This window comes from Carettochelys insculpta, chromosome 5, assembly GCF_033958435.1.
Source record: "Carettochelys insculpta isolate YL-2023 chromosome 5, ASM3395843v1, whole genome shotgun sequence".
Lineage (NCBI taxonomy): Eukaryota > Metazoa > Chordata > Testudines > Carettochelyidae > Carettochelys > Carettochelys insculpta.
The window spans coordinates 116,983,054-116,999,179 of NC_134141.1; the positions used below are offsets into that span (position 1 = coordinate 116,983,054).

General features: G+C 45.4%; 1 protein-coding gene across 2 annotated transcripts in view; it reads left to right on the forward strand.

The window, feature by feature from the left end:
• Positions 1–16,126, forward strand: part of LOXHD1 (lipoxygenase homology PLAT domains 1) — a 274,986-nt gene that overhangs the window by 157,154 nt on the left and 101,706 nt on the right. For both annotated transcript variants that reach the window (XM_074994358.1, XM_074994359.1), the window contains exons 24-29: positions 4,458–4,758; positions 5,654–5,808; positions 8,312–8,445; positions 9,657–9,805; positions 11,198–11,302; positions 15,441–15,569. In XM_074994358.1, coding sequence (XP_074850459.1) covers positions 4,458–4,758; positions 5,654–5,808; positions 8,312–8,445; positions 9,657–9,805; positions 11,198–11,302; positions 15,441–15,569 — 973 coding nt within the window. The remainder of the gene's footprint in view (positions 1–4,457; positions 4,759–5,653; positions 5,809–8,311; positions 8,446–9,656; positions 9,806–11,197; positions 11,303–15,440; positions 15,570–16,126) is intronic.

Consider the following 16,126-nt stretch of genomic DNA (forward strand, 5'->3'; position numbering starts at 1 on the left):
TGCCAATAGTGTCCTCTTCCCACAGTATCTGAGCACCTTAGGGTGCTTCCACTGTATTCTTCCATTACCTGGTTTGGAAGGGCAATGCTATTATTCCTATTTACAAATGGGGAACTGAGGCATAGAAAGACTAAGTGACCTGCTAAGGCCACAAGGTAAACCTAGAGAAGCAGAGAATTGAACTTGAGCCACTTAAGTACTAGGTAAGTGCCCCAACTTGCCTGTACTTCCCAGGCTGTTTAGCTCCCCACCCATTTTTACAAAAGCACTGTCCCTGGGAAATTATCATGGAACCTTTTGGGTCTGGCAAACAAGAGATTAGAGCAGGTACTGCCAGGCAGTGCTGATTGGCTGCCTTACAACACCTGGGAGAATGAAAGAGCTGAGGGGTGGGGCTGTTGCCAGTCATTTAGGCTACGTCTACACGTGAAGCCAACATCGAAGTAGCTTATTTCGATGTAGCAACATCGAAATAGGCTATTTCGATGAATAACGTCTACACGTCCTCCAGGGCTGGCAACGTCGATGTTCAACTTCGATGTTGCGCGGCACCACATCGAAATAGGCGCTGTGAGGGTACGTCTACACGCCAAAGTAGCACACATCGAAATAAGGGTGCCAGGCACAGCTGCAGACAGGGTCACAGGGCGGACTCAACAGCAAGCCGCTCCCTTAAAGGGCCCCTCCCAGACACAGTTGCACTAAACAACACAAGATACACAGAGCCGACAACTGGTTGCAGACCCTGTGCATGCAGCATGGATCCCCAGCTGCCGCAGCAGCAGCCAGAAGCCCTGGGCTAAGGGCTGCTGCCCACGGTGACCATAGAGCCCCGCAGGGGCTGGAGAGAGAGCATGTCTCAACCCCCCAGCTGATGGCCGCCATGGAGGACCCGGCAATTTCGACGTTGCGGGACGCGGATCGTCTACACGGTCCCTACTTCGACGTTGAACGTCGAAGTAGGGCGCTATTCCGATCCCCTCATGAGGTTAGCGACTTCGACGTCTCGCCGCCTAACATCGAAGTTAACTTCGAAATAGCGCCCGACGCGTGTAGCCGCGACGGGCGCTATTTCGAAGTTAGTGCCACTACTTCGAAGTAGCGTGCACGTGTAGACACAGCTTTAGAGAGAGAAGGTCCTGCAAGCAAGCTGCTGAGGGACCTTCCCTGAGTGACAACAACCCAAAGAAGATCCAGGCAAAGCTGCAGAATGCAGAACCCTGTAGAACCAAGGGAGGAAGAAGGGAGTTCAGGGCTCAACAGGAGGTCCGTGTCTACACTAGCCCCAAACTTTGAAATGGCCATTTCAAAGTTTACTAATGAAGCGCTGAAATACATATTCAGCGCTTCTTTAGCATGCGGGCGGCCGCAGCACTTCGAAATTGATGCGCCTCGCGGCTCGTTCCGACGGGGCTCCTTTTCGAAAAGACCCCACCTACTTCAAAGTCCCCTTATTCCCATCTGCTCATGGGAATAAGGGGACTTCAAAGTAGGCGGGGTCCTTTCGAAAAGGAGCCCCGTCGGGAAGAGCCACGCGGCGGCGAGGCACGTCAATTTCGAAGTGCCACGGCCGCCCGCATGCTAATGAAGCGCTGAATATGTATTTCAGCGCTTCATTAGTAAACTTCGAAATGGCTATTTGCATGGCCATTTCGAAGTTTGGGGCTAGTGTAGACACAGCCGAGAATTGTTGAGGACAGATTCTGTATGCTTGGGTTTAGGACCCCAAGTTGAGACCCAGTGGAGTGGGTGGGTTGAGTTGCCCTAGCAACCAAATGCATTTCCAGGCCTCTTGAAGACAACCTTTTCTGAAAATGAGGGGAAAGAGGTTTGCACACCCCAGGGGGGCTGCAATTAACCCCATTGCCTCTAGAATAGGTCAATAGAGATTCAGACTAGAGTGATCTACATGAGATGAGTGCAGCTCAGTCACAGTCCAGTGCTGTTCTGAGCACATGGCTGCAATTCAGCGCAGTGCTGAAACAGGCCACGACATGCAGGGCGAGAAAAAATTTTAAAGGAAGGAAATAACGCTGGGAAGTCCTGGATCAATGAGACAGATAATGACTTCTTTACACCTCTCATAACAAGGAGACAAGTGTAGTCCACTGGATAGTTCATGGAGATAAATCAGGAAGAGGCTGAAGTATGGGCAGAAGGGAGGGATAGGTGGGATAGGGTCCAGGCACATTCCTATCATGAAGCAGAGTGGCTGATAAAATATTTGCCTCATTCTAATAAAGTCCCCCGTTCAGGGTTGAGAAGTCGACATGCTCAGTGATTTTTTACCATTGTCATGTTATGCATAATACTTTTCCTCAGTGGATCTCAGCACACTTTGTAAAAGTTGCTGTCCTTGTACAGATGGGGAGATGTAGGTGTGGAGAAGCTGAAGTGGTTTTCCCATGTTGCCCAACCTATGTCTACACAGCAGCATTATTTCAAAATAAGCTGTTCCAGAAGAGATTTTCTTGAATGCTTGTTTAGAAATAACACTGCTCACAAATATATAAATAAATACATAAAAAGCATTTTGAAATGGCTCTCTGCTATTTTGACATAGTGTGTCTACACAAAATAGAGCCTATTGCGAAATAGAGCCAATGGACACAGTATGGCTTATTTCAAAATCGGCTCTCTTCCCTATCTACACATCCACTATGTGGAAATAGGCGCTATTCCTTGTGGGATGAGGTTTACCTATTTTGAAATAAGCGAACCAAAACATTGAAATAACTTTGCTGTGTAGAGTATCAGAGAGGTAGCCAAGTTAGTCTGTATCTTCGAGAACAACAAGAATTCCTGTGGCACCTTTTAGACTAGTGGGTATTTTGGGGCATGAGCTTTCGTGGGCAAAGACCCACTTCATCAGATGCATGAGTGGGGAAGGTCTTTGCCCACGAAAGCTTATGCTCCAAAGTATCTGTTAGTCTATAAGGTGCCACTGGACTTCTTCTTCTTTGTTGTGTAGACAAACCCTGAGAGGCAGAGCCAGAACTAGCACCCAGGTCTGGTGGTTTTGCTTCCAGTGCATTAGCCTTTAGATCTCACTGCCTCCCTGAAATAGAACTGTACAGGCCTGAAGATCTGGGGGGCAGGGTAGGTGGTATGATAGTGAAGGTGTTGCCCAGCTGTGGGGATGGTATCAGGGAGCAATACCTACTGGAGAACATGCTATCTGTGACCCAAAGTAGCAGGGTAGGGAAAAAGGGGCAGGTCAAGATGAGTAGCAAGGATCCCCAAAATACCCATCCCAAGCATAACCCGGAGTGATCTGCTGCTTCCAGTGCAAACAGCTCCTCTATCCTGTGAGGCTCTCTGTGTTTGGCATCCCACATTGGGTATTATGCCCTCCGTTCTGACTTGGCCCCCTCTGTCTGATGGGGGACAGCCAGGCCAAATCTGAGTGCGAGAAATTACCACATAGTGCATGAGATCCCAACACTATTTGCTCACATTTGTCCTGGTCAGTCCCCTGTTTTCATGACACCGGGGTGACTGTTATCCCATACAGCTGGTCACAACATTTGCAAGGGGAGCTGAGCCCAGTTGGGCATTTGACGCATTCTGGGTACCCAGTTTTGGTCCACAACACACAGGCTGAGCAGCCTTGTTCTGGTGGGATGTTACTAAATAATCTGGGCAAATCATCTAAAACAAGGAGGTGCCCATTTTCCAATCTGCTTTACTAACTAAAGGGATCTATGTCTACTCCTCCCTTCATAGCCTCCATCACCGCAGAGCCTGAGCACAGTACAGTCTTAATGGAGCTTATTGTTGTGGCACCCCTCTGAGATATGGAAGTGCTTTGGGCAACTGAGGCACAGGGTAGATTAAAATATTTGTCCAACGTCACACAAGAAATTTGTGGTAGAGTTAGGAATTGCAACTGAGTCTCTTTAGGGCTAGTTCAGCATCTTCACCATTAGAATAGCCTTCCACCTTGACTGGTTTACCATACTGCGTTGTTAATACGTATTTAAGTGGAACCATGAGTATATATAGTATTTTATCAATCACTTTACCCCATCCACAAAAACAGTGCAAGGTCCACACCCGAGGAAGATTGAGACTCATAGAGGTGAATAAAATAGAGAGCACAATAATTTAACCATGACAGTGTTGGTGAGATCACGGGGGGCAGGACTGGTACACAGTAGATCTCCGTTGAACTGTCTCTGCCACCGAGCTTTTCTATGCCCTTGTGCAAGTCACTTGGCCAGTTTAGATGCAATTTGATAGGTGTGCACTACACAATAATTTACAACAGGAAGTGAAAAAGAACACTTAATCTGAGGACTGGGGAGTGAATGACTTGAACTCACTTCCCACAGTCAAGGTAACAGTGAGGTAATAGCTTTGGATACAATGGTCTATGTTGAGTTTTAAGCAATGTCATTGGTTGTTTGTGAATTATCTCATGTTCTCTTAGGCCTTAAACTTTTCTTTGGTGGCAGGTGGAGGCTGCAGATGTTGGCAAGATCTACAAGCTTCGAATTGGGCATGATGGGAAGGGCATTGGGGATGGCTGGTTCCTGGAAAGTGTCACACTTAAGTGGATGGTAATGAAGGTGAAAGAGACAGATAAGAAGAAAAAGAAGAAGAAGAAGAAATCAAGTGAGGAAGAGGAGGAGGACTCCAAGCCAGAAGAAGTAATGGAAGTCTGTAAGTTCGTGGCTCATCGCTGGCTGGCTACCAATGAAGGGGATAAGGAACTGGTTGTGGAACTCATACCTGAGGATGGATCTGGACTTGAGGGTAAACTACTACTAGATTGTGGTAAATATGCGTTGCTAACTTCAAAGTCAAGCAGCTACACACACCCTACTTCAAAAATAAACTTTGAAGTAGGGCACTACTGCGTCCTTGGGAATGGAGTAAGGACTTCGAAGCTGGGCTCCCTACTTGGAAGTTAACTTCAAAGTAAGGGAAAATGCATGCAGACTCTCTGCTGTCTATTCCGAAGCAGTGTCTAACTTCGAAGTTAGTTCCCAGTGTAGACATACCCCTAGTGTGGACCACTGTTGGAGACAGAATATTAAGGCATAGCTATACTTACTGGGAGATCGACCCAGTCAGGGGAATTTCTCCTGTTGACCTCCCTCTGTGAGGATCAGCTTTCAGGTCTAGTGTAGATCTGACCTTAGGCTAGATGAATGTAAGCCAGTGAGGAAATACCTTGGCTAGGAAGGTTAAAATAAAGCCCAAATAAGAGTTCGTTTCTAAGTCCTTTCCTCAAAACTGGCTTTATAACTATGAAAGGATTAGAAACACAAGCATACAACTCAGAAATCTTGGTGTCAGGCAGCCAAGTGGGGAGGGCCAGGACATACCATTCTTCCTTGCTTTCCTGGCCTGTAGCCAGCTTCTGTGAGGGGACTTTCTGTAGGATCTTACGTCTGATCTTACCTCCTCCAGAATGATTCAGAAACATTCCTTTTTATAGCATAGTATAGGTCATCACATGACAATCACCTTATCCCTCTCCAGCGCGTGCCCTGTCCAACTGCAGCTTTGAGCAAACCTTGTCCTAATGGGGCTGGCCATGCCTGTGTTTATAGGCCAGCATGTTGTTATAATGCACTGATGGTCTGATCCAGCATGATACTCCATATGTTCCTGTATTATCTGTTCTGTGCAACTTCACTTGTAGAGAACACTTATGAGGTCCACATCATCACTGGGAATGTGTGGGGTGCTGGGACGGATGCTAATGTCTTCTTGAACATCTATGGTGAAGGAGGAGGAGACAGTGGTGAGCGCCGGCTGAAAAGGTCCAACCACCTGAACAAGTTTGAGAAGGGACAGGTAAAGCCTTGATTAGTCACTCAGGAAAGTGAAAGGCAAGTGTGATCCTCCGTCCTTGATCATAAGCTGCTGAGCCTTCATTGCTACCTCTCAGTAAATCTCAGGCTCTCCTGTGAGGTTAAAATTTGGGCATCTGGTTTTCTTTTTAAACAAATGGAGATGGGAAATACTTCAGTCTATATTTCAGTGAATGTTCACTTGAATGAAAAGTGGATTTGCATCACCTGGGTTTGTACTTCTTTAGTGGTTGTTTTCCTGCACATGAGCTGGTGATGGAATTTCCTGGCGGTAGTGTTTGAAAACTACACCAGAATATTAGATAATATTCTCAAGATTAAGGATGAATTTTGAATATATAAATACAGTTTGAGCCTCTCTAATCTGGAAATCTGTCAGCCAGCAACATCCATAATCTGGCATGGTTTTGTTAGCTGGATAACTACTTGTCATGGATGTGGTCAAGCTTCCCGTGGTCCTGTAAAGTTTGTTTCCAGCCTCCACTCCTGCCTCTCAGTGTTCTGTGCTGTTATTTAGCTGTAATTTGCCCCTAAATGTCTTCTAAGAGCCCAGTAAGCAGTGGGAGTGTTGGTAATGCTGCTAGACAAAATTGACCTCCCATGGTATGGCAGATCTCTCATCCAGAACCTGTCATTTCCCAAGGGTGCCAGATGAGAGCGGGTTCAACCTGTATTTATATTGAAAAACCAATCCCAAAAATGACACTCATCTGGGCAGGGAAGAAAAACAGCATCAAGTAACCTGTGTGTCCGGTTGTGATTAAACAGGTTGTGTCCGGTTGTGCAGTTTGATGTTGAATTGCTTGTAAACAATCAACAGTGCAACTGTTATTAGTAGGAATTACTCGGAGAATAATTTTGCGTAATGAAAAAAATGAAAAATGTTGATAAGGTGCTTGCAGGCAACTTGCAACCAGCAAAGAGACTAAATTTGCCACATCTGTTTACTATGGATTATAAAATCAGATTTAATAATATTATAATCTGAGCATCAGTCTTTAAACGGGAACAATGACAAGAAACAGATATCACACCTTATGCTTTTAGTAGCAGAAGAAACTAAAAGTCTATCAACAAGACAATTGCATTCAGGTTTCTAAGTAGCGTGATGATAAGGGCTGGAATGACCAGCCCTTAGAGTGACCTGGATAAATTGGAGGATTGGGCCAAAAGAAATCTGATGCGGTTCAACAAGAAGAAGTGTAGAGTCCTGCACCTGGGGTGGAAGAATCCCAACCACTGTTATAGGCTGGGGACTGACTGGCTAAGCAGCAGTACAGCAGCAAGGACCTAAGGGTTATGGTGGCGGAAAGGCTGGGTATGAGTAAACAGTGGTGCCCTTGCAGTGAAGAAGGCTAACAGCAAACTAGGGTGCACTAGGAGGAGCATTTCAAGCAGATCTAGAGAAGCGGTCATTCCCCTCTATTCAGCACTGGTGAGGCCACATCTTGAATATTGTGTCCAGTTTTGGGCTCCTCAGTATAAAAGGATGTGGATGTGCTGAAGCAGGTTCAGCAGAGGGCCACAAAAATCATTAAGGGTTTGGAGCACAAGACCTATGAGGATAGGCTGAAGGATTTGGGCTTGTTTAGTTTACAGAAGAGAAGACTTAGAGGTGATTTAATAGCAGCCTTCAGCTTACTGAAGGGGAGTGCTAAAGAGGAGGGTGAGAGACTGTTCTCAGTGGTGTCAGATGGGAGAACAAGGCGTAATGGTCAGAAGTTGAAGAGGGAAAGGTGTAGGTTGGATATTAGGAAAAACTACTTCACCAAGAGGGTGGTGAAGCATTGGAATGTATTGCCTAGAGAGGTGGTCGATTCTCCATCCCTCGAGGTTTTTCAGTCCTGAGTTTGACAAGGTCCTGGGTGGGATGACGTAATGGGGGTTGATCCTGCTTGAAGCAAGGACCTAGATTAGATGACCTCCTGGGGTTCCTTCCCACCCTATGATTCTATGATTCTATTGTCAAATCATTGTTGTTAGTGGATACGCTTTATGGACGCTTCATATGACAAAAGGAGAACTTCTTCAGTAGCTTCAGCCACAGTATACTGAAGTCCCAAGGGGAGTTTTCATGGATTTAAAAGGCCTTTTCATCTGGGTTCAAATGTTTCATTGCAAAGTGGATTCCAACAGGAAACGAGGTCTCTGAAAAAACTAAGTTTGTGTCTACATTTGCATGTACTCAACAAAACTTTTATTGTTCATGGTTGCTTAACTCCTTCTTCCCCCCATGAATGACAAAAGTGCCCACAAAAAACATTCACACGTGCCTGTTTTTAGCAATGGGGCTGTGTTGACACAACCTTGTCACAGTGAGAGTTAGGAGAGACAGAGTAAAGCTGGTGATACTATGACTGTAATATTTCAGAAAGCAAGAGAGGAATTGTACTTTATTTAAATGGAAAAGATACCCTGTCCGGAGCATGACTCCCTGTAGGTTTAGGTGTGAAACACTAGTCTGCCTCTGCTTCTGCTTTTTGCAGGAAGATATATTCACCATTAAAGCCATTGATTTGGGAATACTGAAGAAACTTCGGATTCGTCATGACAACTCCAGTGGCAACCCAGCCTGGCTCCTGGACAGAGTGGAGATTGTTGATCTCAAAGACAGCACCAGGTGAGCAAGTTGCTGCACTCCATTCATGGAATCGGAGGGATGGGATTCAGACTTCTGGTCAGATAAATGTAAAATACAAAGAACATAGTGGTTTGGTTACACGTGTCATGAATCCAGACTAGGTGATCCTCTTGGAATGCTAAAATACTGGTGCAGTTGGGAGTGGGGATGGCTCTCTGAGACATGTGGGCAGATGACTCCTGGTTCTGTGCAAGGAGTAGGAAGATGGTATAAAGATGCGTGTCCATGATGCGTATAATTCCTACTGTCATCACCGATCCAGAACTCTACTGAAAAAGCATGACAGCTTCTAGCTCTGTTTCCTTGTCTATGACCCCCTTTCCCAACAGCTCCTGGGATAAGTTGCCAACTAGTCCTAGGAACCCAACTCTAATTGTGTCAGACTGACAGGGAACTCAAGAGATCTATAGGAGGAGGCATAGAGCCAGTAATGAGACAGCGGTATTCAGTACAGAAGTTCCTGAGATGTTCTGGGATTGAAGTGGAACTCAGAGGCCAGTGAAATTTGGAAGCAGAATCTATCATTTCTTCCAGAAGGAAAACACTCCCCTTGAGGGAAATTCCTGTTGTAGATCCTTGATCTATGGGTTCCCTCCCACAATCTGTACTCTGGAAGATTGTTACCCAGCACTTGGTTTGTTTTACACATATTTGAGAGGAAGAGAAACCAGTGACCTGACCCAGCAGATTGCCATTAACATAAGAGAGCAGATGTAAAATGTGAGCCCCAGTCCAACAGACTGCCTAAACACATACTCAACTTCAAGCACTTGACGAGTTTCATTGACTTTAATGGGGCAACTCCTTTGTTATAAGCTAAGCATGCTCCTAAGTGCTTTGTTAGTTTGGAGCCTGAGTGAGAACTAAAAACTCACTCTTGTGCTTGTAAATATGAAGTGTATTTTGCTGTGCAACTATGACTATCCCTTATATCTGCTTCTGGGTTGCAAATTTAAAGGAGTGAGGTGGGACTGACAGCGTGTCAGTATGTATCAGTGGGCCTGAATTAAGTTCTCACAAAGGGAACAAAAGACAAAGAAGGAGACACATATGTGCTTATTAGCGCTGAGTACTGTTACTCTTTGTTAACTTGCCTCTCATCTTTGCTAATTACTATTGTTCATGTCTGGGAAGTGCTCTGAAGATAAAAAGTCTTGTGTCAGTGCCGCGTGTCACTGTTGTTCTTGCAGGTATTATTTCCCATGCCAGCGGTGGTTGGCAGTTGAGGAGGATGATGGTCAGATTGCCAGGGAGCTGGTCCCAGTGGATGAAGCATTTATAAAGAAAGATTCGGACAATGATAACCAGTCTCTTGCATCTCTGGGCCTGGAACAGAAAGGTTTTCATCAGTCTTGTTTCTTTCAACAAGTAAAAGGAAGCCAAGTTATTAATAGCTCTAAGAGCCTTATCAATTAGATGAGTATTTGTTAGGCCTTGAAAAGTTCCCCTTCTGGATCATAATATTAAGTATGAATAAAGTGTGAAATACGAAGTGTCCTGGCAGGCATTGCACTTCCCCTACCTTTCTGCTCCCATTACCTGAAATCACCTTGCAAGATTGGCCTCAGTGTGCAGAAGGTAAAAAGATGACACTGTTGGATGACAAACATCTGTAGGGTCCTCATGTGTTTCTGTCTCTCCCCGTCTCTTGCAAAGGCATGAGTGCAATATGTCTGGACTTTAATGCACAGCCATTATTAAAGCTATCTGTGGTTTAGTAGTGTTAGCTCCTGTGGGGGCAAATTTGCATATGAAACTGACCAAGTGTCAATGACTAAAACCAGAGGCGTGTTGCTATCAAGGGGAGGAACTTGAAGATTTATCTTTCATTCAGCACCCGGCTATCTTAGGGTCAGAGAAGGTACTGGCCTAATGGGGGCCATAAGCAGCAATATCCCCTCCCCAAAAGCACACACACACCACACCTACTGAAAAGTAAACAGAGGGCCCCTTTAACTTCTCAGGGACCTCTACAGTTGCTTAGTCTCCTTATGCCTATTGCCAGCTCTGCTTACACTTCCTGCAATTCCTTGCATCCAGTGTGCTTGATTACCCCCAATATGAATAATGATGTGATCCTGGGGCCTGATCCTGCAAGGTGCTGGGTGTCCTGGACTTCCACTCCCTCCAACGGGGGTCGAGAACCTTATGATCAGCTTCTACATCCATATTCAGACAGCTGAATAAGTGGGCTATTTTTCAAAAATATTGCACCCCCAGCAGCTCCTATTAACTTCAGTGGGAGCTTCTGGCTGCTCATTACTTTGGAAAATCAGGAAGCTCCTTTGGATGCCAGGATATGAATTGAGAAGTTTAACTTTAAGCACCCATTTTTGACAATCTTGGCTTGGTATTTTGCAGTGTTGTGGAGACAATGTCTAGGAATTTCCACAGCTCTTAAGAATTTGCCACACTTTTCAGATGATTGATTTGCAAAAAACTCTAAAAATCCAAAAAGCGAAGCTGTCTGTATATATAATATCTGGTGCTATAAATGAAATGTTATTTTAGATTGTAGCAGAAAACAAATCATTACTGAATGAAGAGTGACTGCAGTCCAACCGTCCTGTTTCCACCTAGCAAATACCAGTCCTACTGACAGGGATTACTGTTGGAGCTATAGGAATACAATCCAAATGCCCGAAATAAATAACACGTGCAATGAAACAGGAAAAGTAGACTTAATAGCTGCTGTGTTCACACTCTCAAATTAGGAAATGCTTTTTGACAGCTAAATCAACTACTTACACCGTGAAAGTGAAAACTGGGGAGAAGAAGAATTCTGGGACAGATGCCAATGTTTTCCTCATTCTTTATGGAAGTAAAGATGACACGGGTAAGATCCAAGTACAGCCTTCCCTGTATGAATGAGAGAGATGGGGACCATGCCGATGGCATAACTGACCAAAATGGACGAGGAGAGTTTTAGGGGGGTTCTGCTTTCCTCAATAGATTAATTTGTTCTTAGTTAAGATGATTTCATAATGTTGCTGTATGTCGTCTTGCTCATCGTAGTGCTTATGAAAGTCAATGTTATTTAGCATTTTGGTTACTAGGAGATGGAGCCTCAGCTCCTCCAAAACACTGTAATTCCATGAGCTTCCATAGAGCTAGGCCAGTTTGCACCAGCTGTGCATTTTATGGCACTAATTTTCACAGAATCACAGGGCTGGAAGGGACCTCAGGAGGTCAGCTAGTCCAGCCCCCTGCTTCAAGCAGGATCAACCCCCACTAAGTCATCCCAGCCAGGACTTAAAAACCTCAAGGGATGGAGAATCCACCACCTCTTTAGGCAACGCATTCCAGTGCTTCACCACCCGCCTGGTGAAGTAGGTTTTCCTAATATCTAACCTACACTTCTCCCTCTTCAACTTCAGAGCATTGCTCCTTGTTTTGCCATCTGACACCACAGAGAACAGTTTCTCACCCTCCTTTTTAGAGCTCCCCTTCAGTAAGTTGAAGGCTGCTATTAAATCACCTCTAAGTCTTCTCTTCTGTAAACTAAACAAGCCCAAATCCCTCAGCCTATCCTCATAGGTCTTGTGCTCCAGACCCTTAATCATTTTTGTTGCCCTTCACTGAACCTGCTCCAGCAAATGCACATCCTTTTTATACTGGGGGGCCCAAAACTGGACACAGTATTCAAGATGTGGCCTCACCAGTGCTGAATAGAGGGGAATGACCACTTCTCTAGATCTGCTTGAAATGCTCCTCCTAATGCACCCTAGTTTGCTGTTAGCCTTCTTGACTACAAGGGCACACTGTTTACTCATATCCATCCTTTCATCCACCATAACCCCTAGGTCCCTTTCCATCGTACTGCTGCTGAGCCAGTCGGTCCCCAGCCTGTAACAATACTTGGGATTCTTCTGCCCCAGGTGCAGGACTCTACACTTCTCCTTGTTGAACCGCATCAGATTTCTTTTGGCCCAATCCTCCAATTTATCCAGGTCCCTCTGGATTCTCTCTCTACCCTCCAATGAATCTACCTCTCCCCCTAGTTTTGTGTCATCCGCAAACTTGCTGAGGGTGCAACCCAGTCCCTCATCCAAGTAATTAATAAAGATGTTGAATAACACCAGCCCCAGAACCAAGCCTTGCGGCACTCCACTTGAAACAGACCACCATCCAGATATTGAGCCATTGACCACCACCTGTTGGGCTCGACCATCAAATCAGCTATCTATCCATCTTATAGTCCAAGGATCCAATCCATATTTCCTTAACTTATGGACAAGAATGTTGTGGGAGACCGTATCAAAAGCCTTGCAGAAGTCAAGGTATATCACATTCACTGACCTCCCCATGTCCACAGAGCTTGTTACCTCATCATAGAAGCTAATCAGATTGGTCAGGCAGGACTTGCCCCTGGTGAATCCATATTTGCTACTTTTGATCACTTTCCCCTCTTCCAAGTGCTCCAAAATGGATTCCTTGAGGATTCCCTCCATTATTTTTCCAGGGATTGAGGTAAGGCTGATGAGTCTATAGTTCCCTGGATTGTCCTTCTTTCCTTTTTTAAAAATGGGCACTACGTTTGCCTTCTTTCAGTCATCTGGTATCTCCCCTGATTTTGTTTTATTATAGAAGCCAAATTGTTGACAGTATAGATTAAAGCAAAAACTGGGAAAGCAGTACAATGGTCTGGGTCAACTAATTTATATCTCAACAAGGAATCAGCCCTTTCTAGACACCCTGCTCATTGTCAACTGCTGAAATGTTGCAGAAATATTTGATCTGTTGTTGAGCAAACCCTTTTGGGACCAACATGAGGCAAATATCATGAATTTTAGTATTTGTGAAAGTGACACACAGCAAAGAGAAGTGTAAGGCAAATTCTCTGAGACAACTCGGACCATGTCTCTGTCTGGACCATCAACAAAATAGTTCCTGTGGCATGAAAGGGGGGCCTCTCAACTCAAAAGACGTGATGTGCATTTTGGGGGTTTTGATAAAGTTGAAAATCTAGTGTTCAGTGTGACAGAGAGGCTGTGTCTACACATGCCACTTCTTCCAGAAGTGGCACGCTAATGAGCTATCCAGAAGATGCTAAAGAGGAATGGATGCAAATTTTCTGCGCCTTATTTGCATATCAGCAGGTGGTTCGGAGTCTACAAGAAGCTCTTCCAGACTCCAAACTACACCTGCAGATATGCAGCCCATGGGAATCTTCTGGAAGGAAGCCCCAAAATTTGGGGAAGAAGGGACTTCCAGAAGGAGGGTTTCCTTCCGGGAGATCCCCGCGGGCCGCGTGTCTGCACCTGTACTTCAGAGTCCAGAAGAGCTTCTTCCAGACTCCGAACCACGTGCAGATATGCTAATGAGGTGCAAAAAATTTGCATCCATGCCTCATTAGCATCTTCCAGGTAGCTCATTAGCATGCCACTTCTTCTGGAAGAAGCAGCATGCATAGACACGTCCAGACAGTTAGGAAGCCAAATCTCCAGAGGTAAAAGGCCTTTTATTATACTGGAGCTACATCCCGTATTCCTCATTGGTTTGGGTTTTTATTTGTATGCTAAGCCAGTGATACTCAGACTGCAGCTGCAAGTTCCTCTTTAATGTATTTCCCACTGCTCTTTTCAGCACATGATATTAAAACATGGAGTGATTTAATCATTAGCCAATTGAAGTTATTAACCAATCAGCCTAGGCTGTGAAAGTAGATAGGCTGGAGCTGCTGCCGCACCCTTTGTCTTAAAGAGGTTTTCAACATATAGGCTACGTCTACACGTGAAGCCTACATCGAAGTAGCCTATTTCGATGTGGCGACATCGAAATAGGCTATTTCGATGAATAATGTCTACACGTCCTCCAGGGCTGGCAACGTCGATGTTCAACATCGACGTTGCGCAGCACCACATCGAAATAGGCGCAGCGAGGGAACGTCTACATGCCACAGTAGCACACATCGAAATAAGGGTGCCAGGCACAGCTGCAGACAGGGTCACAGGGCGGACTCAACAGCCAGCCGCTCCCTTAAAGGGCCCCTCCCAGACACACTTGCACTAAACAGCACAAGATACACAGAGCCGACAACGAGTTGCAGACCCTGTGCATGCAGCATGAATCCCCCGCTGCAGCAGCAGCAGCCAGAAGCCCTGGGCTAAGGGCTGCTGCACAGGGTGACCATAGAGCCCCGCACGGGCTGGAGAGACAGCGTCTCTCAACCCCCCAGCTGATGGCTGCCATGGAGGACCCCACAATTTCGACGTTGCGGGACGCGGATCGTCTACACGGTCCCTACTTCGACGTTGAACATCGAAGTAGGGCGCTATTCCGATCCCCTCATGAGGTTAGCGACTTCGACGTCTCACTGCCTAACGTCGCAGTTAACTTTGAAATAGCGCCCGACGCGTGTAGCCGCGACGGGCGCTAATTCGATGTTAGTGCCGCTACTTCGAAGTAGCGTGCACGTGTAGACACAGCTATGCAGGGTTTTACAATTTGGCTCAGTGGCTCTCAGCATTCCTCTTCACCCGCCAATGACTACGCAAATTGTTTCAGCATCCTTTCCAATCAGGATGCTTTTACTATGTTAGTAACCTATTGTAGTTGGTAAAATAATAATATTGGTCCATTATTTACCATGAGACTAATCCTATAGATACACACACATTGTAAATGAATGAGTAGTAACAGAGAGATAGCCGTGTTAGTCTATATATTATCAAAACAAAAAAGCAGTCCAGTAGCACTATAAAAGCTAACAAAATAGTTTATTAGGTGGTGAGCTTTTGTGGGATAGACGCACAGTCTGAAGAAGTGGGTCTATCCCACGAAAACTCCTGACCTAATAAATTATTTTGTTAGTCTTTCAAGTGCTACTGGACTGCTTTTTTTAATAAATGAATGAGAAGATTCATGCTACTGTGGCTTTCTTAGAGCAATGTTGATTGCTAGTTTAGCTCCTGACACGCTGAGGTCAGAGTATCCCTGCATTAAACGATGTCCGTGTGTGCTAAAACAAACAGGGATCATCAATTTAAAGGCCTCCAAAACGAACAAGAACAAATTTGAGCTTGGAAAGATGGATGAGTTTACAGTAGAATCTGTGGACATTGGGGACCTGAAAAAAATAAAGATCGGCCATGACAATAAAGGTAAGCTGACCTGGCATAACATCGCTTTCCTTGTGGCACATGAGGGGTTTAGACTTGGAAATATTCATTTTGTGACATATTTATTAACATGCTGGACATTATCATCATCATGCACTCGGTGCTTTGCAGATACACGGGTCTTTTACTCAAGGAGAGGGCAGTTTGCGGTAGGCACCCATGTGGACACGTTGCCCAAGAGAAGTGAACGTTGCAAGTGAATTGCTGTACAAACCATTATTACTGGAAAGGGATGATGCCAATCCCCTGTCTGGCTTGATAACCATCTTGTGGTCAATATTCAGGGCATTTCTACTTGACTGCTGTGTTTTAAAGTGATCTGGAATCAGGGCAATCCCTAGGTATATGCAGAGTATGCAGCTGCAAAGGGCCTCACTAAATTTGAGGCCCCACTTTGCCTCATGTTAAGTAGTGCCCTGTGCTGCACCTGTGTATTCCTAGCGTGGCTAGAGGACTGTGCTGCCTCATGCAGCCCTGATCTGCTAGCTTCTGCATCTCCCAACCCCGTTGGCCCAATCCCTCAGCCTCTCACTCTGCTT